Source organism: Prenolepis imparis, unplaced genomic scaffold (genome assembly GCF_030444845.1).
Source record: "Prenolepis imparis isolate NDT839.2.m4 unplaced genomic scaffold, iyPreImpa1.0 SCAF_10, whole genome shotgun sequence".
Classification (NCBI taxonomy): domain Eukaryota; kingdom Metazoa; phylum Arthropoda; class Insecta; order Hymenoptera; family Formicidae; genus Prenolepis; species Prenolepis imparis.
In genome coordinates, this window is record NW_028141168.1 from 13083762 (window position 1) to 13107912 (window position 24151).

At 35.0% G+C, this 24151-nt stretch overlaps 6 protein-coding genes across 12 annotated transcripts; 4 read left to right on the plus strand and 2 right to left on the minus strand.

Moving 5' to 3' along the window:
* The first annotated feature begins 940 nt into the window (after positions 1 to 940).
* Ostdelta (oligosaccharide transferase delta subunit) lies at positions 941 to 5730 on the plus strand. Its single transcript, XM_083047920.1, has 11 exons — positions 941 to 1075; positions 1663 to 1871; positions 2082 to 2207; positions 2387 to 2547; positions 2765 to 2904; positions 2987 to 3362; positions 3584 to 3763; positions 3859 to 4081; positions 4183 to 4395; positions 4634 to 4805; positions 5179 to 5730. The coding sequence occupies exons 1-11, from the start codon at positions 1066 to 1068 to the stop codon at positions 5322 to 5324; spliced, it is 1956 nt and encodes a 651-aa protein (XP_082904046.1). The 5' UTR covers positions 941 to 1065; the 3' UTR covers positions 5325 to 5730.
* Positions 5731 to 5755: 25 nt separating this feature from the next.
* LOC145941512 (dynein regulatory complex subunit 2) lies at positions 5756 to 8699 on the minus strand. The gene is made up of 6 exons (XM_083047621.1): positions 8688 to 8699; positions 8154 to 8437; positions 7411 to 7694; positions 6994 to 7116; positions 6540 to 6770; positions 5756 to 6205 (listed from the first exon to the last, which is right to left on the minus strand). The coding sequence occupies exons 1-6, from the start codon at positions 8697 to 8699 to the stop codon at positions 5925 to 5927; spliced, it is 1215 nt and encodes a 404-aa protein (XP_082903747.1). The 3' UTR covers positions 5756 to 5924.
* Positions 8700 to 9891: 1192 nt separating this feature from the next.
* LOC145941718 (uncharacterized) lies at positions 9892 to 12736 on the plus strand. Of its 3 annotated transcripts, XM_083047987.1 has the most exons (5): positions 9892 to 10249; positions 10320 to 10413; positions 11250 to 11351; positions 11440 to 11780; positions 12223 to 12734. In XM_083047987.1, exons 3-5 carry the CDS (start codon positions 11250 to 11252, stop codon positions 12455 to 12457), a joined length of 678 nt encoding a protein of 225 aa, XP_082904113.1. In that variant the 5' UTR covers positions 9892 to 10249; positions 10320 to 10413; the 3' UTR covers positions 12458 to 12734. The 3 variants fall into 3 exon arrangements, with proteins under 3 accessions (XP_082904113.1, XP_082904112.1, XP_082904114.1); XM_083047986.1 differs by having other exon boundaries at positions 9892 to 10413; XM_083047988.1 differs by lacking the exons at positions 9892 to 10249; positions 10320 to 10413 and adding an exon at positions 10743 to 10932 and having other exon boundaries at positions 12223 to 12736.
* An 88-nt stretch (positions 12737 to 12824) lies between these two features.
* Pop1 (POP1 ribonuclease P/MRP subunit) lies at positions 12825 to 16991 on the minus strand. Of its 4 annotated transcripts, none has more exons than XM_083047892.1 (4): positions 16781 to 16991; positions 16441 to 16696; positions 14141 to 15757; positions 12825 to 14021 (listed from the first exon to the last, which is right to left on the minus strand). In XM_083047892.1, the coding sequence occupies exons 2-4, from the start codon at positions 16565 to 16567 to the stop codon at positions 12949 to 12951; spliced, it is 2817 nt and encodes a 938-aa protein (XP_082904018.1). In that variant the 5' UTR covers positions 16568 to 16696; positions 16781 to 16991; the 3' UTR covers positions 12825 to 12948. The 4 variants fall into 4 exon arrangements, with proteins under 4 accessions (XP_082904018.1, XP_082904017.1, XP_082904019.1 ...); XM_083047891.1 differs by having other exon boundaries at positions 16765 to 16991; XM_083047893.1 differs by having other exon boundaries at positions 16441 to 16718; positions 16765 to 16991.
* A 574-nt stretch (positions 16992 to 17565) lies between these two features.
* Positions 17566 to 20102, plus strand: LOC145941704 (mitochondrial glutathione transporter SLC25A40). The gene is made up of 7 exons (XM_083047964.1): positions 17566 to 18157; positions 18477 to 18643; positions 18724 to 18858; positions 18974 to 19136; positions 19235 to 19431; positions 19517 to 19598; positions 19800 to 20102. Exons 1-7 carry the CDS (start codon positions 18034 to 18036, stop codon positions 20045 to 20047), a joined length of 1116 nt encoding a protein of 371 aa, XP_082904090.1. The 5' UTR covers positions 17566 to 18033; the 3' UTR covers positions 20048 to 20102.
* Positions 20103 to 20502: 400 nt separating this feature from the next.
* Atpsync (ATP synthase, subunit C) lies at positions 20503 to 24102 on the plus strand. 2 transcript variants are annotated; one of them, XM_083047997.1, is made up of 5 exons: positions 20503 to 20722; positions 21209 to 21308; positions 21500 to 21601; positions 22224 to 22329; positions 23329 to 24102. In XM_083047997.1, the coding sequence occupies exons 2-5, from the start codon at positions 21264 to 21266 to the stop codon at positions 23490 to 23492; spliced, it is 417 nt and encodes a 138-aa protein (XP_082904123.1). In that variant the 5' UTR covers positions 20503 to 20722; positions 21209 to 21263; the 3' UTR covers positions 23493 to 24102. The 2 variants fall into 2 exon arrangements, with proteins under 2 accessions (XP_082904123.1, XP_082904122.1); XM_083047996.1 differs by having other exon boundaries at positions 20504 to 20693.
* The last annotated feature ends 49 nt before the right edge of the window (positions 24103 to 24151 follow it).

Genomic DNA, 24151 nt, shown 5'->3' on the forward strand with positions numbered 1-24151 from the left:
AGAATTAGCCACTTTATTTTAATAAAAATAATCTCCCGTCACAACTTTTATACCGCGAATTATCGACTGGTAGCACCGCATTATTATATTGTGTACGTATTTCGCTTCATTAATATCAATTTTAATTCTATAGCAGATTATAAATGCTATTGTTGATTTGTTTAATCGTCGCCTCTCTTCGCGCTTCGAACAATAGTATGCATTATGTAGCAAACGTATTATGTGCAATGTTTGTTGATATATTTATCACCGAGACTGTATTCCCCTCCTAGAAATATGTCGTCGAAAATTTACAACGATTTTATAATTTCGAGATTGCACATAATAGCATTTAACATTCACTGACAAATATCTGCAATAAAAGGATAAGAAAATAATGTCAATTTTTCATAGTTTTTTTTCCGATCGAATTTCGAAGTAATTTAATGACAAAAAAATTCAAAATTTCTCTAAATAGAAAATTGTTCGGAGAAAGGCTAATATATCAATTGTTATTAATCGAAGTATATCTATCCCGAAATATATTATATCCATAATTATTTTATCGCAATATTTGTCGTTCTCAAATTTGTATTTTGCAATGTATCGCATATATATTTTTATAATTTATTAACATAATTTTTCTTTTTTATAGATAATACGTAAAAGTCTCGAGCAAACATTGAAAAGCATCCAAGATCAGAGCTCAAATAATTAACCACGTAGAGAAAAATCCAATGAAAATAGTAACAGTTTACATTTATTTTTCTTTCTCTCTGAAATATAAATGCATTGCATTGTTTGAAATTCAAGATTATTAATTGGAGATAACGTTGCTCAAAAAAAGTTCGTGCGCAAAATAATTTGAATGCAATCGCGAAATTTCTTCGATCGATCGTTCGATTGATCGAATCATCGATTGATCGCTTGCGCGCGCAAGCCCATGTCCGCCTTCGTGGAGCCAAGTACTTCCGGTACGCCTGGCTCTTCGTCCACTTTTCCTGACACGCGCAATGGAGATAGAGCCATCTTGTTCGGGAGTCCGACGTGGCGGCCGGACTTTGACGAGGCGATACGCGGTTCGACATGATTCTACGTAAGTATACATCGCGTTAACATTTGCGACCTCGTTTAGCTTCGACAGCGACGAAAGTGCGCTGTGGAGAGTAAATAGGAATCTTTGGCTCTCGGAATGACGCGCGGAGAGCCGCGTGGAGAACCGCGTGTCCGGCGAAGCAGCCTTCTCATTTTCGCGATACATTTATCCGTTTCCCTTCGAGGTTTTCAATGACGTATAATTTTAAAACTACCTAATCGTTGAACGATTATGTCGAGAGATCATTCTTATTTAGCGACTTTTTTGATTAATCGCGACTTCGCCGGATGTAACCGCGCGAATGCGAGGTTCTAGATGCTCCAGAACATTATTTAGAAAATGTAATGTATACCACGTGTAAAAAGTATTATTTAGATGTTAAGATTCTGCGAAAATGTGTGCATTAAACCCAATTTAATGTAACATAAAGAGAGATGGCAAATATAATTTTTTGTTATAATTTTATGATACATGTTATAATTTTATGATACATGTGTTTTTAATTTGTAAAAATTGATGTATGTTTTACGCTAATCATAAATTTAGTTTTTAAGAAAAAATAATACATTGTATTATTTTTTTTTCAGCTGCTGTGATACCGCTAGTATTGGTGGTACTATGTGCTCATTCTGCATTGTCAGAAGTCTCACAGTCGACAAATTCGTATTTGTCGGCAGCTGATAGAGTGCGATTGAAGAGCATACTTGAACGGGGATTTCAGTTACAAGATGTACCAACGGTATATTATGCTGCCAGTGGACATAAGCTTCTTGGAGAAGCTATACAAAAAACAGATGTAATTTTCCTTCTTCATACATTTCACACTGTAACACTTAATATGTTTAAAGAATATTCGATATATACAAATTATTATGTGATGAAAATAAGCTTTTGATCTTGAAATTCCATGAATGTTTGATTAGTCTTTCTGATAATAATATTTTCTTCTTACTGTAATGTATAATATCTTGAATTATTATATTGATAGTGTTTGCTTTTTGTGTAGGCCATCTGCAAGTATTTAATAAAATCCAATGGAGAAAGCATTACACCTGAAACAGCATTTTACCTTGCTTCTACATGGAAAGCTATTGGAGGTTGTCAAGAATTTTCTGCAAGTGATGTGACAAAGGTAATCAATATTAATGATAAAAAATCAATAATATTTATATAACATAATGATGTTTATATCATACTTTCGTTCTACTGTATGAAGAATGAAGAAAATAATTATTACTGAATTAAAATATCTTGAAAATTATAAATAATATTTGCATTACGGGATATTATATGGCAGACTTATTTGTACAGGTATTGACAAATGTTATACAAAAGGATACTTCCACACTCTCTGATCTGTATTATGCAGTGAGCGGCTTAACAGCTTTGTCACAAAAGGTACCTGCCGCTAGAGTTGACAAGTTAGTGAAATTAATACAAGCAGCTTTACGGAAGGATGACAGCCTATGGAAGTAAGTTATTTTTTTTTTTTTTTTTTTTTTAATATATTAACACTAATAATAAAAAAATTATACTATAATTGTAGTGATGTTAATAAAACTTTCGTTCTACTGAATGTGATTGAAGACAGCAATTAGTACTGAACAAAAATATCTTGAAAATTATAGATTTCTGTTACTTTTATTCTGAATATTATGAGCAATAATTTAAGAGTAAATTTTATATTAGCTTGGGATACACATTCCACATCGCTGCGGACCTAGGTGCGCCAGCTGCATTTGCTTTTGACCGTATTGATGATGCTGTGGTACAGGCTGACGAAGTGGATGGCCAGTACTTGCAGTTTGAGGGTGGTCTTTCTATCACGAGTACGATATCTATTTTCTTTTTCTATAAAAAAATTTAAAATTAATTGACATTTTATTTTAATTATAAAATCGATTCTTATAGGTTTTCTTGTCAACGGTATTTTTAAATTATCGACCTCATTGAAAGAGAAGCCGCCACTAAACTTTCAACAAACAGTCGAATTTGGCAATTATCTTCTCTCGCGACGTTCTGTGCAAAGTGTAAAAGGTGTCACAAACTTATTGTCCGCTTTAAACACTTTAGCAATTGACAGTCCCGAGAAGCCTGTTTGCATAACTTTGGCTGATGGAGGAATTATTATCTCCAATCAGCAACCATTGGTCACGGTTAAAGTTTGCGATATTCTTGGTCAGGCATTGCCAACTGTGCCTAAAGTCGTTGCAAATTCCGCCACGAGAGTGGGAGACGACGTCGTTATTCTTAGCAATGAGAATTTGCAACTGTCTACAAAAGACAAGTAAGCATCTTTGATTATAAATATATCTGGTCCCCAATACTTTACTGGATCAGCCTTTTCATGCTGACATCAGCTATACCTTGGGGCATAGCAATAATTGTTGAATAAACCCTTTAACCTTTTTTTTTTTTTTTAAATTAAGGTTAAGAAATTCAACAAACATTTTTCTCTAATTTTTGTTCATTCTATATTTAAATGTAATGTTTTGTGTTTATCTACAGAACTCTTTTCACGGTGAATCTTATGAATGTGAAACCTGATCGCGGTTTTTACAAGATTTCGATAACCGCGGCTTCGGTCACGAACACGATTACAGTGAAGGTTTTATCCGAAGCGATATTGGATTATTTGGAAATCGGTACCGGCGATGCTGATCAAACCACTCAGCCGAAACTTACAAAGTATTTATACATTACATATTAAATTTTATACGTTTAATCAACATTATTCTATATTTATTATCTTACATTTCTAATTACGATTTCATTAATTTCAGAATAAATACAGAGTCTCCCTCGGGCAAACTCGAACATAAAATAGAAGCTGATTCTCAGCAGAAATTAGTCATGCGTTTTTTGTTGCGCGACTCCGCGAATAAAAAACCGATGCGCGTGCATCAAGCCTTCGTACGCCTCACATCCGCATCCAGTGATAAGCGAGGTCATGAAATCTTTTTCGTCGCCGAGCCTGATGCTGCTCACGTTTATAAATTCGACATGGTAATTTTCGAACGCTTGTATATCTTTAAACAAAGATTTTACTTTTCTATACGTTGTATCTTTCTCTTTTGGCGTTTATATAATTTTACAAACAATTTTAGCCGGTTGGAACAGCAGCTGCAAATTTCGGTCATCAGAGTGGAGAATATAACATGGAATTAATTGTCGGCGATGCCGTGATCAGTAATCCATTCCAATTCAACATCGGTACAGTAACTTTGAAGTTCCCTGAGTTGACCTCGGTGGAGAGTACCGATAAAAGTGCCTCTTACAAGCAAAAGCCAGATGTATATACTACTAAACCAGAAATAAAGGTAATTTTCTTATGGACTTTTGTATGTGCACAATATATGCCAATGCTCGTTAGTGATAGAAGTTCTTTGATAATTTTATCACTTCCAAAACATTGGTAGAGTATTATTACGTCAAAGTTAGTTGTAATATATTCGCATAAATTTATACGATACTTTCTGTACTTTGACGGACAGTGATTTTTGATTGAAAGATTATCGTTGAAGCATTTCTCTAAAAATTTATTATTTCTAATTTCAGCACATGTTTCGCGAGCCTGAACGCAGACCACCGGCGTTCGTATCAAACTTGTTTACAGGCTTGTGTTTGGCACCAGTTCTACTATTATTAATTTTATGGGCTCGGCTCGGTATCAATATCTCCAACTTCCCTTTGTCTCTCAGTGCGATTACATTCCATCTTGGATTAGGAGGTAAGTGTCAATCATCTGACATCAATCATTTATATATTATATAATAAATTATATAATATATAATAAAGCTAATTAAATAAGCACGATAAATATAAATTATATTTATTTTTGCCAAAATCAATAATTAAGAACAATGTAATGTAGTAATAAATAATGTGCCCGATAGTGCTTGACAGATAATGACATATAGTCTATCTGTTTTCATCGGGCGCATAGCAAATCGTGATGTTTTCGCAAATGTGATTGTATTTCTCGTCATATTTGTAGCCCGAAATTCACTACAAAAACACACACTACATTACCTAGTACCACATTAACAAGTTGCAGGAATGATACACAGATATGAATATAATCGTGATTATTTTCTTTTCAGGCATTTTTGTACTGTTCGGCATTTTCTGGCTGAAACTCAATATGTTTGTCACATTGCGATATTTACTCGGTTTTGGCGTCGTTACGTTCCTAGCTGGCAATAAGATGCTATCTCAAATAGCACACAGGCATAAATCGTCACGTTAATTTATATTTGAATTTGTATTCTCGAGTGTTTGCAGTTACAGTTTAAAGTGCATAATAAATATGAGACTGCCAAGCTCCAAACGGCCGATTAAACTCAAAGTTGAAGTGGCAAAACCATCGTTGAGCTGTTCTTTCACCTGTCATAGATGTACATAAATCATAAAATATGTATAATTGTTTACTTTATTACATGTAATTTTCTTCAACATTTAATAGTCTTATTATGTTTAATTATGATACACTTTTACATCAGTTCTAATAATTACAGATCAATATCGTCAAGCAGTGAGATTGTAGATACAGATTGTGAGTTACAGGTACATTGAACGTGCATCTACGATAAAAGAACGTGGCAGATATAATTTGTTTATCACAATTGAGAGTTATTAAATTATTTTGTACTTTTTTTATTCTCTCTCTCTTACCTCTTGCTTCATATAAGAACTGACATATTCGCGTAAACGATTTGTCTCGTTTTTCAATTTATCGTTCTCCGATCGCAACTGCATAGTGATTATTTGCGCGGAGCCGAGTCGTCGCCAGAAATTTGTCAAATCTTGAAAATCTTCGATCTATATTTCGAATATTCTTTACAAAATTTCATACTTGTATCGCGTACTTTTGAATGATGAAATTAACCTGGCGAGATATGTCCCAATCTGATATAGTCGAGATTTGACAAGACGAAGGGGGTAACGAGTTCTCCAACTCCATATGATCAGGAAAAGGAATTACTTTTTCACGTTGCGTTTCGTACTTGCTACAGATTTGCATCAGCGCGAGCAATCGTTTACCTTTTGTCACAAGATCGTCTAAATGTTTTATTGTCTTTTTATATTCAATCGACAATATCTTCAATTGATCTTTGTCTTTTGTCTGTTCTGAAATTATTTCAAATTTTTCACTGCGATATTTTTATTAATAATTATAATAATATTTCTGTTTAATAAAGAGGGAACACACATCTACGAGTAAAAAATAGTTTTATCTAATGATAACACAATAGCTGACGCATTTTGGTGTATTAAGATATTACGAGATAAAAGTTTTACAAAATTAAAAATAAAAATTTATCGCCGAATTTTATACTAAAAAATACATAAAATAAATGGAATTTTAAAGAATGCTTAAAATATAAAATTTGATAAATTTCTGACGACACAATGGCTCATATATAATCACTATATAAAGAAATAAATGATTATGCATATATACCTGAGAGAAAACGGTTTTTCACAGTCCAGTAAGCTTTCTGGAAGAAATCGTGTTCATTTAGAATTTCAGAAATTTCTTTCTTTGTTGTAGCATCGTACGTCATTATTTTGCTTCGAAACTTTCGTATCTCTTCGAAAAGATTCGTTGTTCGTAACAATTGTTGCGCGATCACTTGCTGATCCTTCTCGTCCTTCTCTTTGAGTGCTTCGTATTTTAGACGATCCTTCGTTCCTGAAATGATGTCATATTTATTAATATTAGCTTGCGCTGGAGACAGTTACGACCTTAACATAAAATTAATTTGCATTTTACAGGTATGATTACAGATCCGCAGAGTTTTATTTCGAAGATTATATATTTATTTATTTAATTAAAATTATATTATGTATAAATGTTTCTTAAATTTATTTATTCTGATAATTAAATTTTATAAAAACTGTTTTCTCGTGCTTACTGTTTTGATAATCAGACAGGACTCGTCGCAAATCTTCCCAAAAGTTTTGCAATTGATTTTCAAGTTGAGCCGCAGAAATTCTACGAATATCCTTACTGTCTTCCACGAATGCATCGACCTTACCTTTTTTTCGAAGAAGATATAATTATTTTTATATTAATTAAAAATATTAAATGTGTAACTAATTGGATTAAAATCTTGCATTACTTATGTATCACATATTTCATTTCAGCTTGGAAATATCTTTATTTCATGCTTTTTGTCAAAATTCGCCTTCGTTAACTGAATCACCAATATATGAATTATAATGAACAAATTAAATATCAATTTTTTTCAAATTATTTATGATATATGTTAAATTAATTGAAGCAAGAGGAATTCTGATATAATAATGCAATAAGATTAATAACGGTATACTTAATGCAATGCTTTTAGCATTGTTTAATGATTCTTCCAATTGTTGTTGAACACTATGAGTGATTGATTGCAACAAGATCTGGTCCTCGTTTTGCTGATGATAAATTTTGCCGACTTCTGTCTGATCAAGTGTCTCGTTTAAGATCCTTTGATAGTTCTTTTCTTCGCTTTGCATTCTCTCCTTGTATAATCCCAATAATCGATCTATGGTTTCAGTGTGTGATCTTATATTTTTTTGATATTGTTCTTCGCTTTCAGCCAATTCGTCCATCAAAAAACTTATCCTGAAAGACGCATAAAAATACTCTTAAAGGATGTGTAAATCGACTCCAAGTTTCCGTCAATAAATCACATTTTTTAAATACTGGAAATTGTTTACCAAATCAATTATTAATCTGTACGTTCTTTGATTATTCTTTCCTTCTAAAAATGCGAATAAATTATATATATTTTTTTAAATATTGTGAAATGTATATACAACTAGACTCGATATTTATATAAAGGAGATCTTTTAATATATTTTCTTTCTTTTATATAAATATCGAATCTGATTGTACATACATTTTCACAGTATTTAAAAAAATCTACTTTTTTAATTAATATAATTTATTCGCATTTTTTAATATATATATAATATTAAGTGATAAAATATATTCTTTTAATCACCATTCTTATTTTTTAATGGATTTCTCTTGCTCAATTAGCTTGTCGATCTAACTAAATTTAACACTTATAGAGTAGACCTGTAGTCCTTGATGTCGAGAGCTCGATCGAAGTTACGCCACGCAATCTCCACATCCTCCACGATCTGCGGCATTTTGGTCCTCATCATCATCTCCCGCCATAATGTGCGATAACGCTTTGTGTTTAAAGCACCGAGTTGGATTTCGTGCATCAGATGTTCTTTCCTTAACTCTTGAGCGTGTTCCTCAGCTTCACGTTGCCTCTGCTCCTTGGTCAATGGTACTTTCTCCCACGTAATCCCACGTTTATCTCCTTTTCTTTCATTTAAAGCAGGTACCTTTTTCTATTATATACAGTCACTTTTGAATTTTTCCTCTGAAGTAAAACTTCGACTTATATAATTTGTGATTTTGATTAGACAATTTACACTTTTATATTTTATCCTTTGCTTTAAATTTATTTTTATTTTCAATTTTATATGTCAATTAACATATTTTACAAATTATAATATCTTATTTTGCGGCGTTTACTATTTTTCTGCATGAAAAAGACTTTTGAAGTATAATAATTAAAAATTACAGTGTCTTACTCACCGCTCGACGCATTTTATTTTTTTAATCACGCTGTAATTAAATAAAGTTATGCGTGTAATTTCGTAAAATTTTTAGGCTAAATTTTTCTACGTAAAATGCACGTGTTTTTCGTGATTTTCTCTTATTTTACTTTTCTTTTTCTCTCATTTCTTCAAAGAGAGCATATGTAATTTAAATTACATGTTGGTAATAATAAGAGAAAAGTATTACTCGGTATTAAAGTTCTAACTTGAAATTTTTACTTATTTTAATTTAAAAATTATTTACGATAAGAAAGAATAAATATTTCAGCAAGAAATATTTTTTCAAGATGTAACTTTAAAAGTCGTTTTTTTTTTAATTCGTATATCCGCTCTTATAATTTAATTTGCATATATATTTTCTGTCGATCTGTAGCAATAATTATTGCAACAGACACATCACTTTTAATAGAAATAGAAATAGATTTATCCTCGCGTTTAATTGATGATCAATTAAATATCTTCCAAGGTATGCTACTACGAAAATAGCGAGCGACACAGAGGGAACGGGAAAGTCATTTACCAGAGATCACGATGGTATAATTAAATTAGCATCTCACTGTTACGATAGTCGGCTCATTAATGACGAGGTCACGTTATACATAGAGCAATTTGCATAGAAAAAAAAAAACATGCGACACACCTCCCTAACAAGGAATATTATTTTATTATTTCGCAATTTCAACGTATCCTGTTATACTTCGCCTAAGTCGTTTAGGTGTGTCTGAATTTTTCTAGTTAATGTCACGTGTATTATTTATTATCATTTATTATTTATTATTAGCGTGTAATTATTTATTAGCACATGTTTTTTTGCAATATTTAATCCATATTTTACGTTGCAGTCGTAGACGATGAAAAAGAGTCAATGATCCAAATGAAACATCCGGAATTTCCTAGAGATCTTTATGCTAATTCTCGTATAGAATTTACTATGCATTACGTAAAAATATGGAAATGCGCCTGTCATGTCAAGGTCACGATGAACGTAACTCATCCACGCAAAAGAACATAAAATCATAATTTCTCTTTTCGCAAATTGTTCCCCTGTTTATTATTTAACAAATCGTTATTACATTATGCAGTCAAACGGAATAAAAAATTAGCGCGACAGAATTATTTAAAAAATACTTCAGTATAATAATTTTCATAGAAAAATACTCGAAAAAAAAAATATTTAAAAGACATGCCAAAATTAAAGTTTCGCATCGTTTAAAATTAAACTCATGTACTCGCTATTTCACTTACACACTTGACTACTTTTAGTGTAAGGCGCAGAGATAATAAATATCCAGGAAATGTAATGTCGACGGATCTTGAAAGTCAACAATGCTCGAAGATTTCGAGGAAATCGATCCATTCAGCAATCGGATTTTAAGCTCGGAATTCCTATCGAGTCACTGGATGGGTTCAATGTCAGCGCGTAAGGTAATGAGTCCTCGCCCAGTTCAGCAAGATCAAGGGAACATTAGAGAGGACGAACATAGATACACACGGATGGCGATGGTTTCTGCTTTTGACAAATAAAAGAGATTTGGCCAGGTGAACATTCACACAGATACGAAGATGTAACTTGTCTTTCGTGGAATTTGGTGTAAGTTTTCGGTGGTAGGGGCAGCGGTCTGATCTCATCGTATAAAAGTCTTTGGAAGACGCTACTTTGGGAAGAGTAGTTTGTCTCCACCCGAAAACGTGATCTCGACAAGGTACGTAACGTGGTACATGATCGTACTGTGTAATGAGAAGCTTGTAACTTTTTAACTTTCCAAGATTAGCGATGACAAGATCTCTCTCGCATGTGCAGCCTTCGTCAAAATTGTCTAGATCTTTTCTTTTTATTTTACATTTTAATTTCTTTTTTTATTCAACTTGAATTAGAAATGTTAAATTTCGTTATATATTTTTATCTGGAAACAATATAAAATATTGTTAGCGGATTAAGATGTCGATAGGAGATATATATATATATTAAATACTCTTATCGTATATATAGAAACACTTTATTATCATTACTCTTATAACTTCTCAGAGAGAGAGACGCGTTCGACCGAGCGGTCGCCGTTTATAAACACTCAGTTAAAACGCTTATTCTTTTAAATGAAGCCAATCACGGCATGGCACGTTTCGTCAAAAGTTACAATAAAGATCGAGGCAACGGACAGATAAGCATACACGAAAACGCGACAATGACTCGACACGAGAATAATAACATAATATACGTATAGGTGACATTCCACGGACATCCCGCTAACATCAGATACCGCTAACAATATATAAGAATATAATAAAATATTCAATTGAAAAAGCTTGGAGAACGTGAATTTTGCATTTCTGTGTTTTTAATTATATAGTGATAAACATCGCTAAATCTTTCAGATGAAAAATATTTAAACAGATCGCGATAAATTTTATTACAAATTATCTTTCGATCTTTTAATATTCAAATCACAAATTAATTCGCTATCAAGTTCCTATTCGATATCTTCACTTTTATTATTTCTTCACCCTCTTTTTCTGACGTTTATTCCTATATTTCTTTTAGATGAGGTACATCGTAATACTGGTTGCCGTGCTGGCTGTCATCTACGTACAAGCGGAACCCGGTCCGCTCGGTGATGTGCTGCAATACAATGTAGTGTCCACAGTAGGTTTTAGCAACATTGGCGCCCATTCAGCCCATTCAAGAGCTCGAAATTCTTGAGAAAGAAAAGACTTTTGTTTTTAAATTTTAGAAAGCCATCAAGCCCGACCCCTCCATATCTGGCGCCCTGGACGATCGCTCAACCTCGCTCCATCTTAATGCCGACACTACGATCGCAACTAATACGGAATCCTCGGAAGCGATCGAGCCGGTGAAACCACATACCACGACGGCAACGAGCGAAGTGGCCGAGACACAACAACGTAATAAGAGAGCGCCGATCCTGGGGAAGGCGCTTATAGGTGGTGCTCTTCTCGGTAAAGCCGCCCTCGGCGCCGGAGTTCTGGGTGCCGGTGTCCTCGGTGCCGGAGTTGTTGGTGCCGGAGTTGTTGGTGCCGGAGCTTTCGGTGCTGGATTGTACAAGGCTAAGTAGTAAGTTGTTCATCTCTGAAAGAAATACTTTGAGTATCTTTAAAAGAACAGCTGTCAAAAAAAAAACAAGAACTAAATTATCTTGCATTAGATTTATTAAAGTTATAATAAAATTATAGTAAGACAATTGGGGCAAAGTATACAATTAGATCAGTCTTTGTTAATCTTCTACGCAATATCAATTCTAAAATAGTCGCTTGAAGTCGCTCGTCTGTTAAATCAAGTGATACGTATAAAAGTTTTATACGTATCACTTGATTTAACAGACGAGCGACTTCAAAGTTTTATACTTTTACGATCGAAAAATTTCGTCGAAGTTTCATTTGAAGCTCAATTCTCATGCTAATCGCACGAATTTCGCTGTATCGAAGATTTTAGCTAAAGACATTAGAGCGAAAGTGTTAAATATGTGTCGCTAAAATTGCGTAATCCTCTCTTTCAGCATTGGTGGCGGATACGGTGGATACGGCGGATACGGTGGATACGGCGGATACGGTGGATACAGTGGATATGGTGGCTATGGTGGATACGGTGGACATGGCTATTACCCCGGAGACCATCATTATCACAATCATTATCACAGTTCTCCCTATTATCGTAGTTATTATCCCCGTGGCTATTATAATAATTACAATTATGGACCAGGCTACGACTACGGCTACGGCTACGGCTGGTAAATCGATTCTAATTTCACAATGCATCATGTAAGTTTAATATAAATTCTGTCAAAATCCTCTACTCAAATTTCCACATGTTTGTTTTATATCGAGTTGTTATTTATATCTCAATCACAAGCTTAATTAAGAAATATATTCCTATCAATGAAGATTCTATAATATTTTTCCTAAAAAGAAAATATCTCAATCTTTTTTCTTAAACAAATAGAGGTACACATATCTTTGTGATTCACTCTGTATCTTGAAATGAAAGCTCTAAATAAAACTGGACATATTGACTGGTTATGATTACTATCATCCAGCCTATTTTTGATTAATTCTTGATTATTTTAATTGATAAAAATATATTTTGCTTAATTAAGCTTATAAAAAATAATCTTCTTGAATATTTTAAGTATTTGATTAAAAAATACAATAAAAAAAATATATGTATGTCGTATATTACATGATATATACATATTTTACATAATATACACGTATCACACATATATTTAAACACCTAATATTATATCTAATATTGCATATCTATATCGTCGTGTTGTAGTATTCCTGACGAGAACAATGTTAGATTGTTTGCTAACAATTTCGAGTAATGAGGCTAATGTGACATACCCAATGGCGAACCCTTTTGCGCGCAAGTTTGAATAGGCACCTAATGTTACGTATCCCATAACTTCTCTATCGCAGGAATGGCGAACTTCCGTAGATTCTGGGAGATACAATGCTGACATTTTTGCCCTTTGAGCTGATATAATTGTGCGATGTTGTGAAAGGAACTTATTTGTAATCCCGTCCAAAATAATAGATTCATTGAATATTAATTTTCTGTCAATATGTGAAAATGTTTTCTTTCGGTTAACTCTCCGTCGTCTTAATCGTCTCAACAGCAGCAAGTGATTTTTACGTAATATTTTGCGGGAGTTTTCATTTGGATCAGGATGGCATTTTTCGAAAGGCCCGATCCATTTTTTATCATTTTTTACATTACTTTTTTTATCACTTTCATATTTTTCCATATCTTCTTGCGTCGGCATGCATATGATCGCGAACTTTTTCGGCACTCCTTTTCCTTTCATTTTCAATTCAACGGGTATCAAGCAGTTTTTATACTCATCAAAATCTTGCAAATTGAACGTATTTTTGTTAGTTAATTTGGTCCTTGCATTCTTACGTTTAACAACATTTTTCAATTCCCTTTGCAAAAGTAATAAAAGATTATAGTTTCTTAAAACGTAAAAATCTTCGACGTTCGACCAGCCCTTCGTCAAATTTTTCCAATCGCAGAAGAAAGGGCTACGAATGCCAAATTTGGTGAAGTTAATTCTTTGATTTGGTGGATGACGGAAATATTCATCAGTTAATCCTTTCTTCGTAAACAACGCCTTCCTCATGTAAGCAGGACTATTGGGGTCGTAAATATATGGTACTTTTAAGTGCATACTTTCGAAAGCTACCAATCTGGATTCTCTAAGTGCACCCACTCTTGCACATCGCCTTATAAATGCAAGCCAAAATGGCATTGCCCATTTAGATGGTATAATAATGTCTATACTGGAACCAAAAGCTGTGAACAATACGTTATTTTTATGATTATGTTTTTATAATTGCAATAGAGAAATAATGGATTCAAAATTGTTTAAAACACTGTACATATTATAATAATCATAAATTATAATTACATACCCATTCTAGTTGTCGATTTCGAAATAAGAAGTATCGGTATTTTTGCTATTATGTCCTTGTTAAAATATTGATCATTTGATATCCCAGGTACAAGACACTCACTTCTAAGCTTGTTAACTGTGCTTGTAGACACACAAGAATTGCTTACAATATGGCGTATTTGTACATCCCAAATAGGAGAACGATTTAAATTAGTCCGATCTTTTTCGAATTGAGACAATGGAGAAGTGTCTACGTCACATTCCGTTTTTTTTTCAGGTAAATAAAAGCGTGGATCTAAAACGGTTAATCCCATAATAAAGTTTAATGTTGGTCGCATCTTACCAAACTTGGCTGATTGCAAAAACTGTTTCTGTATCTTAAAAGCTTCCATATTTTCTCTTTCTTTGTAGTAGTTAGTATGCCAATTTGCACATTTTTTCTTAAGTTTTTGCATCAAATCTTTAGAAGTTGTGATATTTTCTTCACTTTGATCAACTGCCATTCTCTCTATAGGTTGCGTAGAGGAATTGTTGTCTGTTGATATCTTATTTGGATCTAATTCTTCATTATTTAACGAGCTATCTTGTTCTGCAATAGTGCAATCCATTTCTAGATCAATTGTGATATTTTTTTCACTTTCATCAACTGCCATTCTCTCCATAGGTTGCGTAGAGGAATTGTTGTCTCTTGATATCTTACTTGCATCTAATTTTTCATTATTTAACGAGCTATCTTGTTCTTCTGCAATAGTGCAATCCATTTCTGGATCAAAATCTAGCTCAGTTAAGGATGGTAATTGTAATGCTTCTTTTAGTACATCCAAAGCCCCTGTTCCATAAAGTCGAAATCTATTTAATGCATATCTTAATATAACCATTTTACAACCTGCATCATTTGTGTACACATAATTTGAATCGTGTATAACGTCGGTAGTATCTCGTTCAAACTCCTTAAAACTCGTTCGTTTAAACTCAAAACTCGATATAATCTCACTAAGAAATTCGTCGTAAAAAGCAGGATGTACCCATATCCAAATAGTTTTAATACTTGACTCACTTGGCTTCCAGAAAAAATCTACATTACCAATAGGAAAATGTGGATGACCATTTTTTTTAAAGAACATTACAGTACCTTCCCTATTGCCTGTTTCATATATCTTTGCTGCAAAAGTTAATATCGATGTATTACAATGTGCTAGCAAAGTTGTTTTCAACAAATTTTCCTCTCCTTCGATTTCGACACAGGTATAATAAGAGATATCTTGTAAAAGACAGTAGTCTCTTACAGCTTCATAATTAGCTTTATAGCATTTGTCATTTGCACGACTTGCAAGCGTATATCCCCATTTGTTGGTCATGCGAAAACGTTTTGCATGCCAGATGTGAGTTTCTAACCAGATTTTATTACGTTGCCTGCGACTGTACTCGGAAAGTAAATTGCGTGGTCTTCTACGATATTTCCGGGATGGTCGTTTTCTCGTTGATGATAAATTTTGACCGTTTGCTGATTTTGCCATTTGTGCCAAATGTGCCTCTCGCAATCTACGTGGTAGTCTTTTAACATTGTGAGACATGACGCGTCTACGCATATATACAGGAAGCTTTTGAAATATTAACTTTGTTTGTCTAGGATTTTCTGCAACAAAGAAAAATATATGTACATATAAATATTTAACATTTATAGAACATGTATTAATAAAAAGTACAAATGTTTTATATTCTTTTTAATTAGGTATATATATTTTAATTATAATCAAACCTCAAGATTTCACCACAAACTTAAAGGACAGAGAAGTGTGCGGTGCTTCGCTTCCGGACGCGTTTTATTAGGGAGTGCCCTTCTAGAAGGATCCGGACGTCTCCAGACCGAGGACGTATTTCCGGGGACAGTTTTTATTTTAACTTCTTTGTTCGAAGTTTGTTATTGAATCCTTCAAGAAGGGCATACATTGTTTTTGAATTTTGAATGCGATATACGATTATCGCTATCTGGCTGCCTCCGATTGGGCGCCGATAGATTTGTTCCTGCGCTCGTGATTTGCGCCAGCCGCGACATAGGCTGAGTTTCGATATTCACTGCCAGTACTGTAAATCTATAGTTTACGTCACGTACACTATAGATTTTCAGTACTGGCAGTGAATATCGAAACTCGGCCCTCATGCGAGTCATCACAAACGCGGTAATTACGAGCGCAAAGCGGTCTATACGTCGTTACGCTTGATTTTGAACACAAAGAAAGAACGAAGCGTGGTCCCGAAAGGATGGAAAATTATTTAAGCATGTATTACATTGCACAATACGTAAATATTAATACATACCAATCGAAGATGTCATCGCAGAAATTTCACGGGCCCGTGAAGAGACGAATTGCATAATAGATACTTCATGTGGTAGTGACTCGGATCCTCCCAAAAACTCGTCAAATTGTTTCCTCTTTTTTGCCATGACGTTCGAGTAAAACTTTTCACCTTTTCGCCTAAGATTTCGTCAACATGATTAAATTGTACGATCGTTAGCCACGTGTTTCTTCTTCCTTTGAAAATTTATTGGCACCAGGCGAATAGTTTTCTCCACCTAAACGGCAGTAAATTGATTTCTTAGAATTCTTTTAAATGAAAAATAGCGCAAGAGTATGTGCTCACTAGGAGATGAACCGACTGCGTACCCTCCTTGTCCACGTTGATTGATTAATGAAACTACGGATCTCTCCACACACGTGTTCGTACTACCAGCGTACTACGATAATGACTGCGACGACTGGACGACTGCGTTCCGTGTTCCGTTGCATGCACGATGCGCATAGAAGCATAGAAATTCCTCCCCTTTCTCTTCATGCGCTGCATGCATTCCAACCATTCCAACCTAGTTGCCCCGCCTCTTCCGGTGCACGAGACTGCATCACGGTGATGCGACAGCCAATAAAAAGTTGGATCCAGCGGAAGTTACGAAAACGCGGCAATCTGATTGCAGAAGCCCATTGTGATCAATTACGTGGCTACGTATTTTATATGCGTGTGTTTAAGGGTGCATTTTCACTTGACGCTGTGACGCTGGATTTCAGCGTCAAGCATCAATAAAAACAAATTGACGTTAGCGTCTGTTGACGCTGGCGTGAAAACAGCCTAGCGTCCAAGTTACAACTATGACAAGCGTCTCGTTCTTCGTTCTCTGAAAGCTGAACAAATCAAGCTTTTTCTTCTTGACGCTAGCGTCACAAATCAGATCACGTGATCAGTTAGACGCTAGCGACAAATTGATAGTGAAATCGCACCCTAAGGGTCATTCCACAATAGATTGCAAATGCCCTCGTTGCCAGTTGACAATTGCGGATTGACCAATCAGAGCAAATCTACTTGTCAGCTGATTGGTCAATCCGCAATTGTCAACTGGCAACGAGGGCATTTGCAACCTATTGTGGAATGACCCTAAATCAAACATCTGATTGGTGGATCTTTCTGACACAGAGGTTAGGTACGAGTGCATTCGCTGAATAGAATGTGAAGGAAGCTCTTGAAATTCTTAAAATTCCAAATAATATTAGTACCACGCCGGCAATTATAGATGGATAAAAAATTTATAATATCATCGTGTCGATCGCAAAAGATCGTGATACGGAGATAAAGCGATTTATCTTTAGTCGTGTTCTATGAAATTCGATAGCTGATGCAAGAAACGTCAGACACGTGTAAGAAGAAGGTTAACCGACAATGAGATACCGTTACATGTTTTAATTATTTTATGACGTGCAAAAATTAAAAAAAAAAAACAATTTTATGTCACGTGTGTTATCCTTTTGTATATCGCGTCGATGCTGCTGACGACTCGCTTTTAGAGTCGTTCCTCTCCGAGAAAATTTTCTATTATGTCAGTGTGGATTTTTAAGTGTGTATGTATGAGAGATATTTAGCACGATGAATAAATTAACAATAAGTAACATGTCGCCAAACATTGACTTGGATGACCCAATGTTTCGCATTAGACCGTACCAGCAAATTATAGCTTCTTGCACCGGTGCGTTTATCACGTCAGTGTTTGGTAAGTTTCTCTGCTGATACATTCATATATTTATAAAAATGTTTGTTGCTTTTGTTTATAGACGCATTCTATATAAAGTAGTCTATTTAGTAATTGTATATTGTAACTTGATGAGAATCACAAGATTAAATTGTTTCTATATCATTTTATAAGATTATTTCTAAATGTAATATATATAGATATTTCTTATATTGAATTAAAAAATTATTAAAAAATATATTTATATCAAAATTTGTTAATTGTATGCATCTTTTAAATAGTAAATTAAATGTAAATTAAAATTAAAAAATTGCTTATATATTTTTAATGACATTTTCAGTGACTCCTTTGGATGTGGTAAAAATACGTCTTCAAACCCAGCAGAAAGCGATGCTTTCAAACAGATGTTTTCTATATTGCAATGGTTTGATGGATCATTTGTGTCCTTGTACCAATGGTAAAATGCCCGAATGGATGAGAAGGAATGGAAAATTCAATGGAACAGTGGTATGAGATAATTGTAGCAATTTAACACAATGTTTTATCTTTTGGTTATCTCTTGTACATCCATTTATTTTCTCTTCCAGGATGCTTTGATGAAAATAAGTAAAACGGAAGGTATAATATCATTATGGAGTGGCTTGAGTCCCACTCTTGTTTTAGCTATACCTGCAACTGTTGTATACTTTGTTTCCTATGAACAATTGAGATTATATCTCAAGGTAAAAATGCATTTTCACATTATATTTGTTTCTGTTCTTTATTTAAATATCTGGCTTCGAATGAAATATTTTAGACAAAATATTTATTATCATTAATAATGTTATCATTTTTTAGGACACATACAACAAAGATTTTAAAAAAAGAGGCACCAGTGTAGAACAACCCTTTTGGATTCCTGTGTTAGCTGGTGGTGTAGCACGGATTTGGGCCGCAACATTGGTGAGTCCGTTGGAGTTGATAAGAACAAAAATGCAATCACAGAAACTGAGTTATGCAGGTAGGATAAAAATTAATAATACGAAATTAAATTCTTATGAAAAGACAGAAAGTGTGGCATAAAGTTTTAATGATTTCAATGTTTTATGTATGTTCCAGATATAACACAGATATTGAAAACAGTTGTGAGATATAGTGGTATCTCTGGTTTATGGATGGGATTGAGTTCAACACTTCTTCGTGACGTTCCTTTTAGTGCTATATACTGGTTGAATTATGAGTCTATTAAGAGAATTTTTTACACTTCGCCGCAAACTTTTACTTTTAATCTAGCAGCTGGCGCTGTGGCTGGATCCGTATGTATTTTTCGTCAAGATATATTTCATTATTATAAAACATTTCATATATTATTGTCCTAAATTGAAAATATTACTGTTACAGATAGCAGCAGTTTTTACTATTCCATTTGATGTAGTTAAGACGCATAAGCAAATCGAAATGGGCGAAAAGGAAATTTATTCAGGTAAATAATATTATGCATAATGGACATATTTTTTTGTAATAATTCGACCAATGAATTGTATATCTAGTTATGTATAAAAATTTGCGTTTAGTTATTTTGTACATCTGTCGACAGAAATTTTATAATAATAACTAGAATAGAAGCAAAGAAACTACTATATAATAATATTGTGAATATAAAATATGTATTGTGAATTTTTAGAAAAACCTAGTCGCAGTAGCAATACATGGTCCATAATACAGAGAATCTATCATCAGAACGGATTAAAGGGTTTATTTACGGGACTAACGCCACGTTTAGTAAAAGTAGCTCCAGCCTGTGCAATTATGATTGCGACTTTTGAACATGGCAAGCGTTTCTTCCAATCGTATAACGCTAGGAAAGCCAACGAATTTGAGATTCAGCGTAATGTACATTTATTGCAGCATAAACCTAGTAGTACAGAATGATGTACCTGCTATAGCAAATTGTACAGATCCGGAATAAAGTTTGTTTTAATTTCTAGTCTCTTATTTTTTGTATGTAATGTTTATTAGTTTGAACTAATATATATATATATATATATATATATATTATCGTCATATATCATACATGATAAATATCTATATATACATATATTTCATGGAGAAAGAAATCGGACAAATTTCATCTATGACGTCGCGCGTCGAAGCTTCGTGTCGTATCGCACGAAGGCGACAATAAGCGAGATGGAGTCAAACGAGCGATTAAAAACGATCCCCAAATCCATCCATAATCCCGTCTGATTTCGATCGCGGGTAAAAATCCACGACTTTACGAGACGATCCGCGATTTTAGAGACGCAAATAAGGGAGGCCGAACCTTCTCGCGGAAACCTGCCGGTGCTTGCACTGATCATCCGCCACCGGACGGGAGGTCTCCTCGGCTAAATTCGGTTGGTCGATAAACGTCGGTCGGGAAGCGGCGAATAGGTCATCGCACGGAAGTCGGTCCGTTCCGTTGGTAGTCGCGGTCGAGATAGGTCGATCCTGTCGCAGGCAGTTTCGCACGCGCTCGCCTTCCACTCATACTCGACTCAACATTCCAAGGGCCGTCACTCTGCGACACTGCTCTCTGGTAAGTGCGACCGCCCGCTGCTCGGCCAAGTGAGTAAAAAAGACCCCGTTCCCGGGATCCTTTCGCGTCGCGTTAACGGGGAAAGAGCGGCCGCGCGTTCGCCATCTCCTCGGAAACGCGGCTATCCATCTGTCACGTCCGATCGCTCGGCTTTTTATTCATTTCTCGATTGATTGAGAATCCGAAGAGCGAGAGAGGGAGGCGGCCATTTTCTACGTGTGCGTTAACTCGCGAGCTCGTCACCCGGCATTCGACGTCGACGTCGACGTCGTCTTCGGGAGTCGATCGACGTATCCGCTCGCTCGCGAGTTCTTTGAGGGGAGGACCAAGACTCTTCGCGCCGGGAGAGAAAGCTCGCTCGCGAGAGATTGACCGCGACGGGGCGTTACGTAATAATCCGTCTACGGTTCGATTCCGCTGTTACGGCTGTCTCGGCGAGCTTCGCCAAGGTCGCGAAGGTGGCAGAGGTGGTGTCGAGGTCCGCTAACCGTGCGTATTTTCGTATTTTTCTCCAGGTACCCTTTGCGTTACAAGTCTGCGAGACACCTCGTAACCACAGCGAACGTCATCATGTACGCCTGCAGTCGATTCATCGCGCCTGTCGCCAAATCCACCGTGAGTACGAAAAGAGAGAAAGGGGGAGAAAAGTAGAAAAGAAAAGGAAGAAGGCGCCTCGATTTCGAGACGAGTTTCCGCGCTCGCGTGCATGTGCACATATACGGATGCGTGATATTATATAATGACTCCCCCGCGCGTTTTTCTCCCATCTTTTATCGAACGTCCATGCTTTTTCCTATCTGCCGCAGCTGGTCTCCGGCACCAAGACCTATCTACGGCCACTGAGCAGTGCCGTGATCAGCCATAGCCAGTACTTACAGCAGAATCATGTTCAGACACCCGTCAGTTTGGTGAGTAAGATTATTCATTCTCTTAATTTTCCCTTCCCTCTCCCCGTACATTGCATAACTTTTCGAGATCAAGGTTATATAAGCGGCCAGCAGGTAAAGGTTTTTGAGTCTCGATAACAAAAGTTGAGATATTTTCGGCGTGTCCGTATTTTTAGTATTCATCGAGAAAAAAAAATATATAGGTCGCCGTTCGTCGCGTCTTTTTGGGGTCAAAGTTGCGCGATAAGTACACGGAAATGAAGATGTGTGAATGTTTTAATTAGACGTCGAATAACATTGGTTATCAATTTTTATAACGTCTGATAATATTTGAATATTTTCTAAGTCATGATTTTTGGCAAATATATGTGTACATCTTGTATCTTATGTATCTTAAATTTTTGCTAATAGTAGTGTAGAGAAGTGTTATTTTAATTATTAACACAAAACAATTAAAGAAGTTTGTTATTAAATATGTGATTTATACTTTGCATCATTTTGGAATCAATCTTTAATTGGCGCAAGAAAAGGAGGCCATGAAAAACATAAGTTTTGTTACATCCCTGAAACTTTATTGAAATTATAAAACACACCTTTTGAATTAATGTTGATAATATCTAATTTGTGTAATATTTTGGTGCAGTCACCAATTGTGCGCAGCTTCCAAACTTCGACAGTCAGTCGTGACATCGATTCCGCTGCGAAATTCATTGGTGCTGGCGCTGCCACTGTAGGTGTAGCAGGATCTGGTACGTATCTGCAAAAGTATACAATTATTGAGCACAATTTTTTAACAATATAGTACAAAAAATATAGTAAAATAATAGAATCTATAGAATAATCAATTTGTCAATGAGACATTTAATGGTTGATTTAAATTGGTTAAATAAAAATCTCTTCGCACTTCATTATGTAATACTTATATATGTAATTCAGTGTTTAATTTAATTTTAAAGTAATTAAATTCATTATATCTTCTCAATGCATGCACACGCTTTCTATTAATAACATATTTAACTTTCCCAAGTGTTTTTATAAGAATCTGAATACATTTCAAATAATTAAACATTTATTGCAATTTTTCTATATCCTTTTTCACTTTTTTTAATATATCAATTTGTTTTGCTTATGCTAGGATACTTATATTTCTTTAGAAACAAGTATTGACTTTTTTTTTAATAAAAAAAAAACGTGAATAATTGTACAATTAACAAAATATAAATTGAATAATATATGTTTGTTTTAATTTTTCGTTTACATTGTTTTTAAAGAAGTGTTTCCATTCCATATTATAGGGGTTGGTATTGGTCTGGTTTTTGGATCCTTAATAATTGGTTATGCACGTAATCCTTCCCTGAAACAGCAAGTTTTTAACTATGCTATCCTTGGATTCGCGCTATCCGAAGCAATGGGCCTGTTTTGCTTGATGATAGCGTTCCTCATACTATTTGCCTTTTGAATCCAACTCTCTTCCTGGAGCAGATTCCCATTCATGGAAGTGAAGTTATATTTTTCTTCATCTGCCATATATGTGTACGATCTGTAGATAATATTTAATATTCAATTATTCGATTCACAGCGTTTTAAAGTCTTGTTAAGTAGGACACTTGTGCATAGATTGTTATGTAATACATTTATATATGTACAGTGTGTGTCGCAAACATCAGTATCAACAATAAAATTCTTTTTTTACCCCGTTCACGAGAGCCAGTATATTCCGTAACACTCGACGAATATTGTTATTCCAGGTGCTGGTATTGGATCCGTATTTGGTTCGCTGATCATCGGTTATGCCAGGAATCCTTCCTTGAAACAACAATTATTCTCGTACGCCATTTTGGGTTTTGCCCTATCCGAGGCTATGGGTCTCTTTTGTCTTATGATGGCTTTCCTGCTCCTGTTCGCCTTCTAAGCCACAATATCTGCATAAGAAATTGCTGATAACTATAGTTTTAGTGCGTCACTGCCAAGGCAGCGTCGTCTGGCTCGATGGGGAAAGGCGGCGGCTGCCTCTGGTGCGCGGGATGCCATGAAATCATTTAGAGAAGCTCAGATTTCCGTGGTTCGGTGGGGTTGCGACGGCGCGGCAATGAACAAGAGTTACAATTAAAAAACTACGTGTAGTTCCATGTCATCGTCCGCGGATCGTCTCGGCCCCCTTCCAAGTCTTCAGCTTGTTTGTAATCATTTCATGGCCTACTGTCTCATGTAGCGTATAACTCACATTGTTATAAAATAATGGATTTCAGTGTAACAAGAACGAATAAGACATTATTGAAAGTTAAAAGAAAAGAAAAAAAAAGCGACAGCTTCATCCGCATACCTATGCACGTAGGTACTCACACACTCCGTTATAGTATCCTATGCAAGATAGTACACTTTTCGAAAAGATCCTCTTGTCACCTTAAAGGGTTCATCATTGTTGTGCCGTCGCGTACGCACGTTGTTAAGGTAACTCTTGACGATAAAAATAATCCAACAAAAACTGTACAGTGATACCGAATAAACATCTTTGTCGTGAACATATGGATTTTTATAAATACTTGTTTACACAATTTCCTTTTCTGCCGC